The sequence below is a fragment of the Cryptomeria japonica genome, chromosome 9 (assembly GCF_030272615.1).
Source record: "Cryptomeria japonica chromosome 9, Sugi_1.0, whole genome shotgun sequence".
NCBI lineage: Eukaryota > Viridiplantae > Streptophyta > Pinopsida > Cupressales > Cupressaceae > Cryptomeria > Cryptomeria japonica.
This window is the reverse complement of record NC_081413.1, coordinates 453,901,099-453,921,950: the sequence shown is the minus strand read 5'-3', so window position 1 is coordinate 453,921,950 and position 20,852 is coordinate 453,901,099. Positions and strand designations below refer to the sequence as shown.

Below are 20,852 nucleotides of genomic sequence, written 5' to 3'. Positions count from 1 at the left end.
CTCTAAGCATTTAATTGTTTTTGTTCATAGAAATAAATGTTCTTATATAGACCAATAATGGGTTTGTGTTAGCTCATCTAGATAAATTGTTTCGAGATCAATTGATCTGAGCTATGCACTACTTAATATAAGCAAAAAAACTCATAAATAAAGAACAAACACCATAACCTGATATCCGTAGCCATTAAAGGAAGCAGGAGGCATGTATCCCATAGGCATTGCACCAAACAACGAAGGTTGCTGTCCTGAATCTGTGCTAGGTGTGTTAGGGGCCTGGGGCTGAGATTTCTGAGCCCTTCGAGCTTGTCTCTCCTTTTCAGTATCTGCCCACTTAACAACAAGTGGTAGAGTTGAGCCCTGAAACAATAGCAACATCAGTTGTTGAAGTTGTAACAAAAGGCATTGCCAAAAGATTTTCATGGTGAGGTGTGAATATTGCATACACATTCATATTGTCAAACATAACTTAGTCAGCTCCAAAAAAAAAAGAATTAAGAAAAAAGTGTTGGGAAGAAGCTGAAACTGACTAAGACACCGAAGTTGTTAGGTAAATGTGTGTTGAATGAAGTAGCTGATGAAAAATAGTAGAGTGGGATTTCCAAGATGCACCACAAATACAAGAGGAAACCCTCTTTATCATTTCCAAATCTCTTATTGTTGTTTGTTATTGCAAGTTAACTCCTCAAATGGCAATTGTTTCTCTTCACATCTATTATGTTCCTTATGTCTCTGTTGTGTTCTGTTTTTATCTATGGTTTGCAATTGATTGTTATATATCAAAATAGATGTTCTGTATAAATCTGCTTGTCTCCTATTGAAGCAGGTGTAAGCTAACTATAATGCTTTGTCTGGTCCCATAAGGATTTGGAATAGAATTAGGGGATCTGGAATACATATAACAACATTTAGTAACATTAATAGTTGTTGATTCTATCCTATATCATGTTTAATAGAAACTTGGTCAAAAATACCAGATCACTAAAAGCACATACAAACCTCCATTTTGTGGTTCCCATTGATAGCCTCTACAGCATCAACATAACTAACTGTTGCTCCAACTCGACTACACAGAAAAGTGTAAACTACTCTAGACCCCAGCCCTTCATGGTCAATAAAAATTTGCTCAAAATACCTAACTACCGGAGGAACATACAAACCTCCATTTTGTGCTTCCCATTGATAGCCTCTAGAGCAGCAACAGCCTGATCCCTTGTCTCAAATTTCAAGAATGCACATCCAGCTGCAGGAAATAGTATGATATCCCCAAATCAAGCAGGATTCAGAACAAGCTGATATCTACTGTAAATTCAAAAATGATAATCTTAGCTATGCTAGAGAACCATAATCAAGAAAACAGTACACACCTTTATTTGCTTGCTGAGGGCCACGCAAAATTTGCAATTCTTTAATAGTTCCAAACTTGGAAAAAAGCATAGATACTTCTGCATCTGAAACTGTCTTTGGAAGCATTCCGATAAAAAGCTTGTGCTCTATATTACAACATAATTTGTGTTAGATTTATGTCGTCAGAAATTTAGCATACCTACTATCAAAAACTGTAATGCTATGTTGCTCTCAGGATTACCAAAATCACCATATAATAGCAACTTTGCACAATAAAAATGACATCCTGAATATTGTGCCCTATTACCCACCAATTCTTTCCAATTCTCCATCTGCATACTTCACCTGCATTGGACTTGATGCCTGTAAACAATGTAGAGAAACAAATATTTAGGTTGTTACATCAAAAAACTAAGAAATTTACTTATTTCAACATAACTCAAACATAATTAAGAAATAATTTTCTGAAAAATAATATTTAAATACCTCAATTGTAATAAACTTAAGTGCAATACCCTTACCCTTACAAAAAAAGCTGTTCGGAGTAACTTCAATTTATTATTGCAAAGCAAGCATAAAATCATACAGCCAACAGAGTTAACTTGTGCTGGGACTAGTACTTCAAAGAGACACATCCACCTTCTTTGTGACAATGTCATAGTTAACATGATGCCTAGACCTAAGGCTTGAATCAAGTTCGATTTGATGATATTTATCAATCAAAATTGTTGTCTCTAGTCATGCCTATTGTTCGGAACTCTGTAACCTATGGTGTAGTGAGTAGTGCCAAAGAACTATCATATATCTAAACTAAAGTATTTCAATATAATTTTAAAAAGAATGCTTTACAACAGAAAAGAAGATTAAGATTGAGACTATTAAATACCATAGAGTCAGAACAATACTATTCAATCAAAATGGCATATAGACATTTGCTTACCCCAGGCATTGTTCGTTTATTATGAAACAAAGAAATGGCCTTGTCTGCTTCTTGCCTTGATGGGCATGTTACAAAGCAACATCCTGTCAAACATCAGGCATATGATTATTAAAAATGCATCATTAGCACAAACACAAATAATAAAAACTACAAATATTGGGATGTTAGGAAACAATACAAACCAAAATTTAAAAAAGTGCAAGAATACTTTTTTTTTCAAAACTTACTAAAGGAAGAATAAAAGCCATTCATTGGACATCCACTGCAAAAACTGAACAGAAAGCATTCACCGTGGCTATACAAATTTCTAAATACTTCATTTAATTAAAAATAGAACTGTTATTATTGATAGTTGTATCAAGTAACAACCATTCATCCACCACAACAGCTCAACAAGATGCATTCATAGTGACTATGGAATTTCTTCTCGAGAAATAATTCTCTCAACAGTCAACATTGTTAGCAGTGTTTTGGGACGGACATGATATGACTGCCAATTAATTGGAGTGCCCACAATCAACTTCATACCAATGTAAGCAATTTTATATTCTTTCCTGTTGCATAACTATAACATCATTTACAATTTATTTACAACTTTATTAGTGTAGTAAATGGTTGCTTATTGCTGGAGACTGACAAAGGCAATTGTGAGGATCCCTGAGATTTAAGTTAGAAAATAAGGAGGCCAGTGCTCTTGTGCCTATGAGCTGCCATATGCACTCAATATATATCTGCAGATTCTTCTGTATTACTTGCAAATGATTCTTTATTTTTCCATGAGTACTGTGTTTGATCTTTGACTTCAAAAATTATAGCATCACAGTTGATTTCAAATTCACCGTGGGCAACAAAAAACAGTAATGATAACTCAAAATATTTATTATTCATTATCAAATAAATGTTTCTCCTATGATGTCACCAATGACATCCACAGCTGCAAAATACCAAATAAAAGCAAAAGCTGCCCACCAATGAGAGTAAGCTTTGGGCTTGCAAATATCTGCAATCTCATTGTCATAATTAATTAATCACCAATCAACTAAGTGTATTCAAGGTCGATTACATCATCCTCTTTCTCATCAAAACTTGGTTTCCAGGGAATGCAGTTCATGTAGAAGCCATCGTTCATGGGTGAATAGTATGAATTGATTTAACTGTAAAAAAAGGTCCTAAAATGGCTATCTTAACTTTCACACATGGGTAGAAGGCTATGTGACAAGGTTTGTGTTTGTGTTCAATTTTGGCAATGAACAAAATCAGAACAAACTTGTCAACTAATTATATTTGGGAAAAATTCATGATTAATTCAAATAATATAAATATTTCAAATTAATATTTTTTCCCAATAAAGAACTAAGAATATGATGATTTTAGGATATCGCAGTTATAATAATAAAATTATGGAGAACTAATCATATTATTGAATTATAAAGCACCAATTTAGGATATAGAGCAAATATCAAATAAGGGACGTTTCTTTGAAAAACTAAAAAAGTTGGCCCAGCACTCAAGGCAATCAGACCATGTTCTGGTTGGGGCTTTAGCATTGCTTCTTTCTATTCCGTTTCACAGCATGGAGAAAACAGCCAAGAATAATAGATTGAGTGGTCTGGTTCAACATTGAGTGCAAGGTGGGCCCAGACTCATGTGTTGTTTGTAACTAGGGAAGAAGGTTCGGATGTTCGGATTGCCCTAAGGCAACATCCGAACCCCTTCCCTTAAGCATAATGTGGAGGACCAGCCCCAAGAAGGGTTAACGTGGCCCTAAAACAAAGACCAGCCCCATTCACCACGCCACATTAAATTGGCGCCAAAATGAATATGTAAATGGAGGCCGACTTAAAGGGTATGTGGGTTAAATGATCATATAAATAATGATCATTTACCAAACACAAAACACATTCTAATTTTTCCTCTTGCAAAGCGAAATACCTCTGCAACTAAGCATGCGAATTTGAGAAGTAAAACTGGGCGAAATCATCCAAGAAGGTCAAAGGCATTGGTTGTTCCAGAATTCTGTTAGAGAGCAGATTTGATGCAGACTTGGAATAATTAGAAGGGCAGATCTGACCATTAAACATGCAGATCTGATAAGAGGCTGAAGAGTTCAGCTAAGTATTGTATTGGTACAATTCAGATTGAATACATAATCTGACCTGTGGGTCTTTAGTGCTGGGTTTTTCCTCCTTGGAGGTTTTCCCAGGGTATTTGTGTTTTGTCTCCTATGCACTTACTTTCATTCTGTCATTACTTTCCTTAATATTAGCAAATAATTAAATACTGATAATCTGATTACTAATCTGGGTCACAAAATTAACATGGTATCAGAGCCAAGGTGTTACTAACTTCTGATTTTAGTAAATCATTTGTTGCATATAGCTGCTGTTTGTTTTCAGATTAAAATGTCAGGTTTGAAGGCTGAAGATAGAATTGAGGGAGCCATTGATTTTGCTGCTTTGAAGGTCCGTATTCTATTGATCCTTGAAGAGAATGATCTGCTGAAATTTGTAGAAAAAGAAGGGTTGTCTCCTCCAGAAGATGCTGAAGAACTGAAACAGTTCAAGAAAGATTCCCTCAAGGCTAGGAGGATCATAATTGAATCCGTCAAGAATCATCTTGTCACTGTCATATCAAAGTTTGTGTCTGCCAGGGAAATGATCAAACACTTGGAAGGGATGTATGAAGTCAACAACCTCAGCAGGGCACTTGCACTAAGACAGCAGCTTCTTCACATAAAAATGAAAGAAGAAGACTCAATCATAGCCTACTTCATGAAGATCAATGAACTAAAGGACAAGCTAAGCACTCTTGATTGCCAAATCTCGGACAAAGATCTTGTTATGATTGCATTAAATGGTCTACCTAATGAATGGGAACCATTCATTCGTAGTATTGGTGGAAGAGCTGATCGTCCCAACTTTGAGCGTCTTCAATCTGATTGCATCGAAGAGGAATCTCGAATTGAGGTAAGAGGAAAACTCGAGAACTCTCACAAAGATAATCATGTTCTCTTAGCTAAATCTAGGAAAGGTGGACATTGGAAGAAAGAAAAGAGAAGCAAAGATTTTAGATCCTCCTCCTATGATCCAAGGAAGAAGTCCAGAGATTCCTCTCACATTCGTTGCTTCAGATGTGATAAGTATGGTCACTATGCCAGAGATTGTCAGAATGATCCAAAGGAAAGGGACGTCAACTTAAATGAAGTTGCCGAACAAAGTGAAGATTATCTTCTTATCTCTGCTCTATCCAGCAATGTTCCTACGGACAACAACACGCGGATACTTGACAATGGTGCCTCCAGACACATCTCAGGTTTTTGTGAGCATCTCTCAGATCTGATTGAAAAGGACACCAACCTTCATGTAGTAATCGATGATGATGCTCAATACTCGGTAAAAGGTTCTGGTACTACCTCTTTAAAACTAGATTCTGATATTTCATTACAACTCTGTGATATTCTCTTTGTACCTGGCATTAAAAGAAATCTTATTTCCATTTCTGCCTTAGAAGATAAGGGTTTGCAAATAGCATTTTCTGAAGGGAAAGTACTCACTTGGCCTAAGAAATCTAATTTCAAATCTGCTAGTATTATTGGAAATAGATGTGATAGTTTATATAAGCTTGCAGCTAATCCAATTCAAGCTCTCATTCATGAGACCCTTGAATCATGCGAGCTATGGCATAGAAGACTGGGACATCTACACTTTCAAGCTCTTCCCACTCTCGGTAAAATGGTTAAAGGTATGCCTAAACTCAGTTTATCTCATGATGATGCTTGTAAAGGTTGTGCAATGGGCAAGAATGTGAAGAATCCTTTTCATAAAAGCGATAGTAGGGCTAAAGAAAGGTTAGAACTTATTCATTCAGATTTATGTGTTCCTATGTCTGTAGCATCTCCTAGCAGTTTCCTATATTATGTTATCTTCATAGATGATTTCTCTAGAAAAACATGGATCTATTTTCTTAAATCTAAAGAGTCTGAAGAAGTCCTAAACAGATTTAAAGAATTCAAAGCCTTAGTTGAAAATACTACAGGAAACCGAATCAAATGTCTGAGGTCTGACAATGGAGGTGAATACACCTCAAGTAGTTTTTATGACTTTTGTATTAAAGCAGGAATTAAGAGGGAGTTTTGTGTTCCCTACAATCCTCAGCAAAATGGAGTTGCTGAAAGAAAGAACAGGACCATTGTTGAAGCTGCAAGAGCCATGATCCATGATCAAGACTTGCAACCTTTTCTATGGGCGGAAGCATCCAAAACAGCAGTGTATATTCAGAATAGATGTCCTCATCGCGCCCTAAAGGATGTGACTCCCGAAGAAGCCTTTACAGGAATCAAACCTGACATCAGTCATCTAAGGATATTCGGGAGCCCGGTGTATGTTCATGTGCCTAAAGAAAAACGAACCAAGTTGGATCCATCTGGAAAGAAAGGCATCTTAGTGGGATACAGCGAATCTTCCAAAGCTTTCAGGATTTACATTTCAGGTCAAAGGTATGTTGAGGTAAGTAGAGATGTAACTTTTGAAGAAGATATTGCTTTCAAAAGATCTAAAGGTTCATTATCCAACAATAATGATATGGAAATTGAAAATCAAGATTCAATAGTTGATGCTAACCCTGAGATACAGGAGGAGCTTACTGACCTTCCAGAACAGGAAGTTCAGAATGACTCATCAGAGCCTATGCTCCCTACCGATATACCTCAGGATATTGTGGTCTGCAAGAAGAGACCACTTTGGGTTAGAAACATGATTCAAGATGCTGAAGGTTTTGCTACTCCCAAAGGAACCTTTAGAGATAGCAAGAGATTCCAGAATCACGTCAACTACATTTCGGTGATGTGCAATATCATTGAGTCTGAACCTCACAATGTCGAAGAAGCTATGTCCCATTATGCTTGGAAATTAGCCATGGATGAAGAGTATGGGTCTATCATCAAGAATGATGTCTGGGACGTTGTACCCAAACCCAAAGGTAAGTCTGTTGTTTCCTCTAAATGGTTGTTTAAAATTAAGCATAATGCTCATGGTAGTATCGAAAAATATAAAGCTAGGTTTGTAGCTCGTGGTTTCTCTCAAAAGGAAGGAATAGATTATGAAGAAACTTTTGCCCCTGTTGCTAGATATACCTCTATTAGATCTATAATAGCTATTGCTGCAGCCAAAGGTTGGGAGCTGCATCAAATGGACGTTAAGACAACCTTCCTCAATGGTGTCATTGAGGAGGAAGTCTATATTGAGCAACCAGAAGGTTATGTAATCCATAAAAGAGATTCTCATGTTTGCAGGTTGAAGAAAGCCTTATATGGGCTCAAACAAGCTCCTCGTGCTTGGTATGAAAGAATTGATAAGTACTTACTAAGCTTAGGATTTTGCAAGAATGATGCTGATGCTAACATTTACTTGAAAGTTTATAATGATGAGATGCTTATTTTAGTTTTGTATGTGGATGATTTATTTCTCACTGGTGAAAGTAAATTAATCATAAGATGTAAGAAGGAATTAGCCTCAGAATTTGAAATGAAGGATTTAGGTTTAATGTACTACTTCCTAGGGTTAAAAGTATGGCAAAGATCCAATGAAAATTTTCTAAGTCAAGGAAAATATACTATTGATATTTTAAAAAGATTTAGAATGATAGATTGTAAACCTATGCATACTCCTATGGAATCTAACTTAAAGAAGTTAAGTGTTTCTGCAGCTAACTCGGATTTTGCAGATCCATCTGAGTACAGGCAGTTGATTGATTCCCTGATGTACCTAGTCAATACTAGGCCAGATATCTGTTATGCTGTGAATGCTCTCAGCCAGTTCATGAGCTTACCTAAACTTGTTCACCTAGTTGCTGCTAAGCACATCCTAAGATACCTGCGTGGCACGATTGGTTATGGGCTGAAGTATTCACTTAATACCTCAATCCTCTTGGAAGGCTACTCAGATTCAGATTGGGCAGGAAGTGTCAAGGACAGGAAAAGTACTTTAGGGATCTACTTCAACTTAGGCTCTGCAGTGATCTCTTGGGCATGTAGAAAGCAATCTTCGATAGCATTAAGCACTGCAGAAGCTGAGTACATTGCCGCATCTGTTGCATCCAGAGAAACAGTGTGGCTTCGCAAGCTCCTTGTTGGATTATTTGGTCAAGCTAGTGGTCCTACCACCATTCATTGTGATAATCAAAGCTGTATAAAGATGTCAGTAAATCTCGTATTTCATGATCGATCCAAACATGTGGAAACACACTATCATTTCATTCGGGACATGGTGCAAAGAGGCACCATTCATCTAAAGTACATTAGCACTAATGAACAGATTGCAGACATCCTTACCAAACCGTTATCCAGGGTGAAGTTCGAATACTTCAGAGACAGACTTGGTGTTGTGGAAAACGGAACCCTGATTGAGAGGGAGCTTCAATCTCAATGACTCTATCTGCAGCAGTTTGAATCATTCTTTGCTTGTGTGCAAGAATGAATTATGTCCAATCTATGCTTGTGTGCTAGATGGAAAATTGTAATTATGTAAAGACCCACTTTTGTATTACAATTTCTATGCTTGTGTGCTAGAACCATCCTATGCTCGTGTGCTAGGTGGAAGATGTAATTCTATGCTCGTGTGCTAGATCCATTCTATGCTTGTGTGCTAGATGGAACTCTAAAGGTTCAGATTATGAATTCTCCTCTTCCCTAGTTAAGAGGGAGTGTTGTTTGTAACTAGGAAAGAGGGTTCGGATTGCCCTAAGGCAACATCTGAACCCCTTCCCTTAAGCATAACGTGGAGGACCGGCCCCAAAAAGGGTTAACGTGGCCCTAAAACAAAGACCAGACCCATTCACCATGCCACATTAAATTGGCACCAAAATGAATATGTAAATGGAGGCCAACTTAAAGGGTATGTGGGTTAAATGATCATATAAATAATGATCATTTACCAAACACAAAACACATTCTCATTTTTCCTCTTGCAAAGCGAAATACCTCTGCAACTAAGCATGCGAATTTGAGAAGTAAAACTGGGCGAAATCATCCAAGAAGGTCAAAGGCATTGGTTGTTCTAGAATTCTGTTAGAGAGCAGATTTGATGCAGACTTGAAATAATTAGAAGGGCAGATCTGACCATTAAACATGCAGATCTGATAAGAGGCTGAAGAGTTCAGCTAAGTATTGTATTGGTACAATTCAGATTGAATACATAATCTGACCTGTGGGTCTTTAGTGCTGGGTTTTTCCTCCTTGGAGGTTTTCCCAGGGTATTTGTGTTTTGTCTCCTATGCACTTACTTTCATTCTGTCATTACTTTCCTTAATATTAGCAAATAATTAAATACTGATAATCTGATTACTAATCTGGGTCATAAAATTAACATCATGAAGTGAAACCCTCCCCCAAGGATAAAACCCACATTTCCTCTTCTAACCCTGATGTGCAGTTAGTTTCTGATACGGAGATGGATGAGGATGACAGTGGTACGACCATGGATTGGTGTGATATCAAGGATATGGAGACCCTGAGTATAGACCAAAGAAAGAAGGGGAGTTTATGGTGACCCTGGGAACTAACAGTAGCAAGAAAATCAATTCTCCAAGGTGGGCGGCTAGTAAGTTCAAATCTAGTAGCAAGAAAATGCAAGACCTGGAGCCACCCACCAAAAAGAAATCGAAACTTACCAAATCTAGTGGATCCAAAGTCCTGGACCACGAGATTAGGTTGGACATCCCTATCAAGGTGGATGATGAGAAACAGAGACTTGCGATTAAGGAAAATAAAGCCAAGATAAAGGAGGAGAGGATGATGGAAAATCTGCTATTGGAGGCTACCAGAAGTCAGGAGAACTGTTGGAAGTGGGTGGAGAAGGAAATTGGATCCTTAAAAGATGCGATTAAAGGAATTGTTGACACTTTCACGGAAGGTGGGCCCAGACTCATGAAGTGAAACCCTCCCCCAAGGATAAAACCCACATTTCCTCTTCTAACCCTGATGTGCAGTTGGTTTCTGATACGGAGATGGATGAGGATGACAGTGGTACGACCATGGATTGGTGTGATATCAAGGATATGGAGACCCTGAGTATAGACCAAAGAAAGAAGGGGAGTTTATGGTGACCCTGGGAACTAACAATAGCAAGAAAATCAATCCTCCAAGGTGGGCGGCTAGTAAGTTCAAATCTAGCAGCAGGAAAATGCAAGGCCTAGAGCCACCCACCAAAAAGAAATCGAAACTTACCAAATCTAGTGGGTCGAAAGTCCTGGACCACGAGATCGGGTTGGACATCCCTATCAAGGTGGATGATGAGAAACAGAGACTTGCGATTAAGGAAAATAAAGCCAAGATAAAGGAGGAGAGGATGATGGGAAATCTGCTATTGGAGGCTACCAGAAGTCAAGAGAACTGTTGGAAGTGGGTGGGGAAGGAAATTGGATCCTTAAAAGATGCGATTAAAGGAATTGTTGACACTTTCACGAAATCCCCTGCGCCCAATAAATCTGAGAAGATCATGAGTATGATCCAAAAAATTTCTCAGGATGTGGAAACTATGAAGGTTGACCAAGAGCGGAGAATTAAGAAGCTGGAAGAGGATGTGAGTGAGATCAAGGAAAACCTAAACAATCTGGTGGAAATCAGTAGGCAGGCGATGAACAATAGTGTTGATGGTTTGGAAAAGATTAATTCCATGATGACTAATTATAGAACCAGGACCATCGCCAGTGACCCTCCCATGGGAGAAAAGCAGAAAAAGATTGCTTCGGAGGGTGGACAGAGTGTCGTTGGTGAGAAGATTAGTTCAGGTCCGTGTACTAGAACCAAGAGCCGGAGCCAGGACCAGGGAACCTCCAGATTCATCATGGAGGACTTGGAGAAAATTAATAGGAGTATTATTCAGAAAAATACTGAATTGATGCACTCTCTTAGTTGAGTGCGTGGTCCTATTTTTTGGTTCAGCTTTTTTTGTTTGTTTTTTGGCTGTCGGTTTGTGTGGGGTTTGTCCCCTGTTCTGCTTAGTTTTTCAGTCTGGTTGGCTGCTAGCCTTGGTCTGTAATACTTTGGGTTTCAGGTCCCTGTAAAACCTGTTTATCTTTATCAAAAACATTGAGTGCAAGGTCTTGATCAATCAGCAGTTGGATGGATGTGCTCTCTTTCCCTTGATGTTTAACCTTATTCTGACCTTCATCTCCTCCTCTTCATCTTCATTCATCTCAGCACAGAAGGCCTTTTTGTGCTGTTCAACTTCAATTTTCTTTTTTTGCAACAATTCTTTGTGTGTTGCAGATCAACATTTAAAACAAAATCAAGCAGGCTCCAGGACAAGCTAAATTTCTGTACAGTGAACCAGTGAATTATAACAATCTTTTAGGGATTTTGAAATAAATCTTGTGTGTTCATCAAGACAAACATTATAAGCATGAATTTTGGGATGTAACGATATTTTCTAATTCTCAAACTGTTTGGTTGATATGCTTCAAACTCTATGACATAAGGTGGAACCGTAGAAGGTATACATACATATATTTAGGCACTGCCAAGACCAAATGCTGCATGGTTCTTCCATGCAGTACACTCGAGCATAAATCCTAGTATGCATTAACATTGTCCCAAGACTTAATTTCAGACCATTTTATTTGGTTCTATACTTGGATATTACATTGAACATATTTTTACTGAAAAATAGAGAATCACCTTTTAAACCATCTCAGATTAATGGAATTAAGATAAATCTTTACGATGTGATCCTACAGCCTAGAATATTTTCCATTGAGAACACTGAATGCCTGTACTAACTAGTAACAGAAGAATCACTTTGCATTTGAAAAAAAGTGGCTGAAACTGAATCTCAGTTTAAAGTTACAAGGACTAGAATTAAAACAACTCAAGATGGACTTAACTCTAGCCTGTCCAGGGCTAAGTTTGATGATCCCAATATTTGCTCCACTTATTAATATGAGTGAAATTTTTCCTATATGGATCTCTCAACAGATGCATTCGCTTCAAATTTGCAAGGCGCTGGCAATTTATCAATAGCGACTGTCATGACACTCCCCAGGAGTACTAATTTAAATATAGATTGATGCATGACCAACTTGTGAGTTAAATGTTCAGTTATTGGCATTCATTTCAAGGAGCTATTGACATTAATTTCAGGAATTACTTAAGGAACACTAGTGGACCAATTTTTAATGTACAGGAATGAATGTTTGAACCATGCCTATATTTCAATCATGACTTCAGAGATTATAAAACATGTTAAACTAAAATGCAACAAACCATCACCCTATCACTAAATGGCCACCGTAAGTAAAGCCTCTGAATGTCAAAAGAAAAGGCAAATATTACAAAAGAACCAACAGTACCATAAATGGTAAATTCATTTAAATATTCCTTGCATCAAAAACTCAGCCTAAAGATATTGCTACTGTCCACCTGCAGATAAAGTAAGCAAATTCCTCAACCATTGCCACTGGAAAAGAAATTTCGTAATTATAGCTGTTAAGGCATAGATGTGCCATGTTGTTGAGATGAGCTCAAGCGATAAAATCAGTGGGCCTTTGATACTGCACACTGAGGTTCAATCCCAACATACATGGCCATGAGTGAAATTCAGTAGTGTATCATATCTAATGACAAATGATAGATCTTTCAAGCCAGAGACTGCAATTCACTCTCCCACATAAACATTCATGCAGAAAGTTGAGCTATGTACCGTATCCAACTTTGGGTGCATCATACATCACTGGGCAAAGATATGGTTTGGAGCCATAGACACCAAGATACTCCTGTACAGAAAGAACTGAGAAGGACTGTACCACTGTACCCACTTCCTTGTGGTAACTACATTTACACATAATATATCCATACCCCAATCGCAATGCCAACGCCTGCTGGGACTATATAGCCTTAACCCTGTCTAAACTTCTGTCAACTTATTAATATATTGTACCAAAAACCATACTCATCTACTCCCGTACCCTGATTTCCAATGATATCACTGTCCATGCATCCTCATGTCTATCACCGTCCCTTCACGCTTATATCTCCAGGTGACAATGTTTTAAACTTGGAACAGAAATTCAAATCCTGAACCAAAAATTCAATTTCAAAACAGCAATTGCATTTTGAATTGAAATCAATTCATGGCAAGATCAAGGGGCAATAGCTGCAGCTTCCAAAGCTGAGCCCAAGGTTCAAATCCCCATAAGACATCGTAGTGTTGAAACTGTGTTATAAAACACCACATCCAATTCACTGCGTGTGGTACATCCCAAAGGGCAGATAAGGCAAGTTTCGGGTGAATTTGTCGTATAAGGTGTCCCTCAGCAATAATATCTAAGGCCAAGGAGAAATCTGCAATATAAAAAAAAAAATTATTCAAGTTTTTCCTAAAACCGTTATTAAGTAAATGCCAGATGCAAATCCTGAGTGAATATGACTGAAGAGATACCCCTCAATTGTGGCATCTAATCCAAAGAACAAAAAGGGGCTCATGGAACTCACATCTCCTCATATGTTTAATCTTGTTATATTCGAAATGGATTTGAAACTTGAAAAATAGTTTCAAGTTTTTTTCTATGGTCGTTACTTTAAAATATTGAGAATTTGCAGTTAGCTTTACGACACTCGAAATATTCACCATAACCAAAAGTCATTTTCTAAAAAGAACGAATCTAATATTTGTAGTTCACTTTTCGAACATATTTAGAGTTTTGAAGCTCACTCTTCAAATATGCGTAGGGTTTTGAAGCTAACACTTCTAAAATGCGTAGGGTTTAGTAACCCCTCTTCTAAAATAATAAGGCTCTGAAGCTCGCTATTCTCGTATATCAACAAATGCACCCTTTTCTAATATATCAAGGATTAAAGGCTCCATATAATATTTAAGATTTGAAAGCATCAGTCCACGATATTCTAAATCCCCAGTGACAACAAACTTTAAGCGTCTGTGTAATTAAATTCCAAACAAGCCAAAGCGCACACCAAACAAACTCTGTCAAATGGCAGAAAAATAAAGAAAACGCATACACACCTCTGGAAGTCTTGGTGACCTTGTCCTTGATAATGCTGACTTCCTGAATATTTCCCGCTTCCTGAAATATTGACAGAAGCTGAGATTCCGTCATATGCTTGGGCACTTGCCCTACAAAAAGCTTCACAGACTCTGCAGACTTACTGGCCGATCCGTTACCATCCGCCATTTTTGAAATCTGGGCAAGAATTTCCTTGTCTTGCAGACTTTTTCAGGCCTTATCAACTTAGTCCTGAAACTATTTGTTTTCCTACTGTGTTTGTACTAATTGTATTATCTCGTTCGTATCAAAATGGCTATGTATGTTCGCGATAAAAACCTAAATTGATTATTCATGTCTTTTTCTGGGCATCCGTTGCCATAAAAGTACAAATTGCCCGCTCATCTATTCTATTACAAACCCTAATTCCACGCTGGCCGGCAAAAGAAGCTGTAGTTTTAACGCGAGTAATTAAAAGGTGTGTGAAAAAGAGAGCACGGTTGACCCTGCCTGCCAACCAAAAGTTTAGTGACAGTTATCTATTTCAAGTTGACTGTCAAATAGATTACAACTGTCAAGTTCAAACACTTTATTTTTTTATTTCCTGCTTTAAAATTTGATTGTGTAAGAAAAATAACAAAACACTGAAGGTGAAATATGGTAATTATTCTTATTAATTTTATGAAATGAAATGAGAATGAGGTTGGAATTGTATAAGTTTAATGAAATAAAGGATTAGAAGAGAAAGAATTAAAAATTAGTCAATTTGTAACAAAGTTGAAAGTAAGATGATAGATAAGATCAATAGCATATCAATTGGCAAGTACCAATCTTAATTCTACATAATTGTTTACCTTGAAAAAAAATTTAAAAAGTACAATTTCACAAATTTAAAGGATGGTGTAAAGTTATTATAGACATGAAACTTGAACCTATACAACTCATTGAAAATCCAAATGATAAATGATATAACAAAGCAATCCAAATCTCTTGTTTCATGTTGAATGTTTGTGTGCACCTAACAATGCATGAATAAATTTATTAAAAAAAATTAAATATACATATATGTATATGTATACATGTGTATATATATGTACATATATGCATATATATACATGTGTGTGTGTATGTATATATGTACATATATGCACTGTGCATATGTATGTATGTATATATTTATATGTGCATATGTACATATATGTATATATACGTACATGTACGTATTTGTACATACATTTACATATATATAAATATATGTGTGTATAGATGTGTGTGTGTGTGTGATGCACATGAAAGGGGAAACAAGCCAAAAACAAAGATCAAAGGTTAATATGTTAGTTTCAATCAAAACCAAAACAAATGAACTTCAAAACCTTCACATACATATCAAAAGAGATTAAAAAGCGCACAAAAGAAAGCAAAAAGAAAAGAAGAGAGAATAGACTCCCTAAGATGCTCCCATTGTGCTCTTGTCGCCTCTCCCTTGATCTTCTCCTCTCCAACATCCAAAGCTTGCTTGAGAGTAGCCCTCAGTTTTTAGCATGAACCCATGGATGTCAAATGAAGGATTGAATGGTTGAAAATGAACTCCTATTGCTATACAAAAGCACAAAAAAAAAATGATATGAGAAAGCTAAGTGTGAATGTTTATGCCACTATAATAACAATGCTCAAGATGCTTCCTCCTTTGCTTGAGGAATGAGGCTCTTTTAATAGACAAAATGGTTGATTGAATGGTCAAAATTGATCTAGCTTAGCAAGGGATAGGATTGCATGATCCTCAATCCACGTTTGCAACTTCCACCAATGCAATGGTGACAAGTGGCATCATGAGAGGGCTTGAGAGGAGAGGGAAGAAGCATTTAATGCTTGAGAGGACATGAAGGTAACCTCGTGTGGTTGGGTTATTGGATAAGCTAGCATCCAATGGGTAAACTCTTGTGCAGGGTTTACCTATGGTTAGGCTTTGACTAAAGGGACGAGACCCATGTGGGTTAGTGTGTTGACGAAGAGAAGCATTTAAGTCTCTATAAGAGTCTTTAATGGGTGAGATGATGGGTTGAGAGTTAATTTGGGTAGGATTGTGCAAGTGATTAGAAGGGGGTTTAGGCTAATTTAGAAGGGCTTAGAAGAATCTAGAAGAAGGGTTAGTAAGCAAGTGGGCTTTGTAGGAGAATGCAAGTGGGTGAGGATTTTAGTATTTTTAAATAAATATTTGCATTTAAAATAGTTGATGCAACTTGCATTTGTAAGAGAATGCAAGTGGATGGAGATTTAAATAACATATTGATTTACTTAAATGGGGATTTGATTGGAGATTTTTAAATAAATGCTTGATTTATTTAAAAGAGAGGAAAGGAGAATTAAATAAATTTATTAATGTATTTAATATTTGGACTATAGTTAGTAATTTAAATAAATTTATAAAATTTATTTAATTAGATTAGAAGAATAGGTTGAAATGAATTAATTAATGTAAATTTAATTAATAGAAGAATACTAGTGCATTAAACAAATATTAAATATTTATTTAATTTAGTGGACAGATTTATGTGTCTACATTTGTCCCTCTTTGAGACGGTATAGTTTATTGCACCATTTCAAAGAACAACATATAGGCATGAGAAAAATGCCCCGGGAATGTTAGTTTAGTGGGTGGTATGCCCCCTCAAGAGATGGGTCAAAAATTTCAAAAAATCGAGAGAGCTCTTGAAAAATAGAAAGAACTGGGGGGATGATAGATTAGAAGAATTTGGAGAAAATGACGAAAGAACAGAGGAAAATGGGGTTAATATGAAGAAATGGCAAGCCTCGAAAGTTTCGGGGGTCCATAGTGGCGAGCGGGGCGAAGAAGGGTTAGGGCTGGGTAGGGTATATTTGGGTGAGAAGGGGTAAATTGGCCTCATTTTTACACTCCTCCATAGTGAATTTGAGCTCTGACAGAGACCTCTTTGTGAGCAATTTGTAGCAGAAAAGATGGTGGTTCCCATAGAAGATCATCATTTTGAGCGGATCCGAAGGTACTAGCGGCTAGCTGACTACAGACCCCTGGTAAGGCTAGTTTGAACTATTGTGATTTGAGCTCATTTAATGCATTTTTTAGCTAGTTGAAGTTGAGTCAAGACAAAGGCGTTAAAACTATGTTTTAGCACTTTTGTCACCCGTTTTAGCGCCTTTGTGCCACAATGGCACTATTGTAGAGCAGTTTTGGCGCTTTTGCCAATTTAACGCCTATGTGATGTTGATGTAGCACTTTTGTATGTTTCTTGAGATTTAGCGCTTTTGATAGGTTGTGTTAGCGCTTTTGTATTTTTTTGAAGTTTTAGTGCTATTGAGAGGTTAATGTAGCGCTTTTGAATTTTTTTTAAGTTTTAGCACTATTGAGAAGTTGATGTAGCGATTTTGAATTTGTGTAGTGCTTTTGCTAGGTAAAATAACGTGTTTGTGTGGTCTACCACTTTTGATAGGTAAAATAGTGCTTTTGGCACTGTTTTGAGTGTGTGGAATTATGATTGCCCCAGTTAGATTTGGATGGTGACAGTTGATGTCAGTTTGTTGTTTTAGGCTGTTTGTTGCATTTGCAAGACTCGTTGTACCTGTTGAGATTAGGCAATTGATGTAAATGCCTATTGTAGTCTAGGTGTTTGTGAATCAAGTTACCCATTGAGACTTGAGATACTTTATCAAAAAGTATTCGATGAAGTCTAGGTATTAGTCGATTATATGAGCAAAGAAGTTGACATTATCCCTTGATTGTGTTTGTAGGAGGACCTAGGTGTGTTGCAGGCCTGAGAGAGGCATCCCACCACTTAGCGTTTGCGAGGCCAGTTGTTTGACTTAGAGATTGATTGTATTTGTTCAATCGGTTTATATGATATGATGCACCTACTTGTGATTTAGACGAATCATGTATTGTTGACTACGTTGGCTGAGAGATGGCACAGCGAGACCTACTCCTTCCATCACGTGGGATAAACACACTTCATTTTTACATCAATCATTTATCCCATATTCATCTTGATATTGGATTCATCCTTGAGGACTTCTATAAAAACCCAACCCCCTCTCTCATTTGAGGCTATCTAACAATCTAGCAAATCAATGCATCTTTTCTTTCTTTCGCATTCTAGTTAGTTTGCTTTTCTTTCAATCATCTTGCACTCAATCTCAAAATCCGTCCACCATAGCTTCTTGTGCATGTGCTTTCTGAGAGCACCCATATTTTGAACACAAGATCTTAAGTGGTAGGAGAACAGTGGAGACAAAATCATGTTAATGTATGTGTGTGGGTTTTGTTTATTTTGGCTTTGCATGTATGTTTCTCTCGTAGGTACTTCATAAGATCTCATATTTGATATTATCCATCTACAATTGACACGCCCGGTGGGACCGTTGTCCTTTCATTGTTCAAACTCTCGCTTGATAGAAGGCATTTTCATTTACATTTGCTGGTTGTTACCATATTGTTTTGCATTGTCTCATATCTTTCATTGCAGGTTTGGTGTTTTGCCTACTATGGTTATTATAACATGTCGAGATTATAATGTGACTCTCCATATTGTTTTGCCTGCTATATTGTTGTGTTTGCTGATAACACAGTTCACAACCTTGGTATCTTATTTATTTCAGGCATACAATCTTTGGCTCCCGCACAGTTTAACATGCATATAAAATAATACAATTTTGTCTAACTTCCAATATGCCTTGGCTATGCTTTCAAATTTGTGTTTTGTATCTTGCTTAGCAACTTGTATGCCTTGCCTATGCTTCCATGTCGTGCATGCATTCATTTCAAAACTTCTGAAAATGTTTTAAAAATATCTATTTCTGTGCACAAAGTCGTCTTAAACAAATCTATTCTGAGACGTAACCTGCAATCATTAGCATTTTGAGACATATACAAATCTATATTTGACCTGCAATCATTATCACTTTGAAATGTATGCTACAAATCTATTTTGAAACATACCCTGCAATCATTATCATTATGTGTTGAAGATTGCTTGAGTTGTTTTACAGCACACACAGCCTTATCAAACCACATATTTTTGCTGAAAATAGTATTTACAGACCATGTATTTGCATGCCTGCTTGCCAGAGCATTTTAAATTTCTGTTACACATTCCACTTTGCCTCTAGGAGGTAGTATTTTGGGGTTTTGTTTTGTTTTTTATTTTAATTTTGTTTCTGATTCGTTCTTTCTTTCTTTTTATCTGCTTAGTTTTAATAAATTCATTTTTTTAAGTTAGAATGTATTTAGGTTGGTTGTAAATTAGAATTAGTTTATAGTTTTTTTAAAATTACGTTAGATTTTAGTTTTAGATTTTTCATTAGTATTAGTTTTTAGACTTTTTAAATTAGATTTTAGATTTTAAATTAGTTTTAGTTTTTTTTAGATTTTAGATTTTAAACTAATTTTAGGTTTTAGATTAATTTCATTTTGTTTTTTTAGATTTAAATTTTAAATTTACTTTTAGAATTAGTTTTTAAGTTTATTTTAATTAGTTTTGGATGTTAATTTAGATTTAATCTTAATTTTGTTAGTTTCTTTTAATTAGATTAGATTTGTTAATTGATTTGTTATTTAGATTGAAAGTTTGTTTTCTTTTTAAATTAGATTAGGTTTTTTTTTTTTAAGATTTTAGATATTCTAATTTTTTTTAACATAGATAGTTTGTTTTTTATTTAGATTAACTTGTTTTTAATATAGATAGTTTGTTTTGTGATTAGATTGGTTCGTTTTTTAATCTAGTTAGTTTTTTTTTGTTTTTTTTCTTATTTAGATTAATTTGTTCTTAGTCTAAGTGATTTGTTTAAGAGTTATTAGACTAATTTGTTAGTTATATTAACTCATTAGTTAATCATGGGGTGTGATTGTTTTATGTGTTTGTTTTTATCTTGGAGGCTAATCTTGAAATAATCTTGAAATTACTAATAATGTTTGATGCAGGACGCATGTCAAAGAAATGGTGATTTGAAACTGATTGTCTGATTTTTAGATTAGATCACATTTCAAATTGGTGCTCTAAAATTAACCAGTGTCTTTTGTGTCTTGAGCAATAGACTCTTTTTGTTTTACCTTTTAGAGGGTTTGCCTCACAAGAAGCCCTTAAGGCTCGGTGAAAGGGAACGACCCAAAGTGGCAACGGGCTAAAGCCAAGCTCTTCTGAGACACTATAATTAAATGTGTTTGTGACGAAAGTTGCAAGCAACGAGTGCTGGAATGGCATAACGACGATTAAATTTGTCGAATCTATGCCCACCTAAACAGATGCCCTTACTAAACACCTTTTGTGTTAGAAGCCAAAAACCTTCTAGTTGTTGACACATGAGGTCGGACCTCTGAAGCAGCTCACATTCTTACGGTTCTTAGTAGAGATACAAAGTTCGCCACGAGGAGTTTTTGTGGGGACTGGTGCTTGGTTGCCCCAGAGAAGTGAGTGTAGAGGGTGGAGCTAGTGGGGTCAAGCATCTAAGTATCCACTCTGAATTGCGTAGCTTGGGGTAACCCCCCAAGTGAGATTCAATAACTATTGTCCTAGCCAGCCTTAGGATTGTGCTTGAATGTGTTTTT

General features: G+C 36.5%; 1 protein-coding gene across 4 annotated transcripts in view; it reads right to left on the bottom strand.

Moving 5' to 3' along the window:
* LOC131080056 (RNA-binding protein BRN1) overlaps positions 1 to 14,793 on the bottom strand; it is a 29,784-nt gene extending 14,991 nt beyond the window's left edge. For 3 of the 4 annotated variants that reach the window (XR_009114120.2, XR_009114115.2, XR_009114127.2), the window contains exons 1-6: positions 14,299 to 14,787; positions 2,285 to 2,367; positions 1,656 to 1,707; positions 1,365 to 1,490; positions 1,158 to 1,240; positions 169 to 357 (exon numbers count right to left, since the gene is read on the bottom strand). Coding sequence is in view for 1 of the 4 variants with exons in the window: in XM_058018154.2 (XP_057874137.1) it covers positions 169 to 357; positions 1,158 to 1,240; positions 1,365 to 1,490; positions 1,656 to 1,707; positions 2,285 to 2,367; positions 14,299 to 14,467 (702 nt within the window). In the remaining 3 variants the exon portion in view is untranslated. Of the gene's footprint in view, positions 1 to 168; positions 358 to 1,157; positions 1,241 to 1,364; positions 1,491 to 1,655; positions 1,708 to 2,284; positions 2,368 to 14,298 lie in introns of all 4 variants that reach the window. The other variant, XM_058018154.2, reaches the window with a different exon arrangement.
* Between the last annotated feature and the right edge of the window lie 6,059 nt (positions 14,794 to 20,852).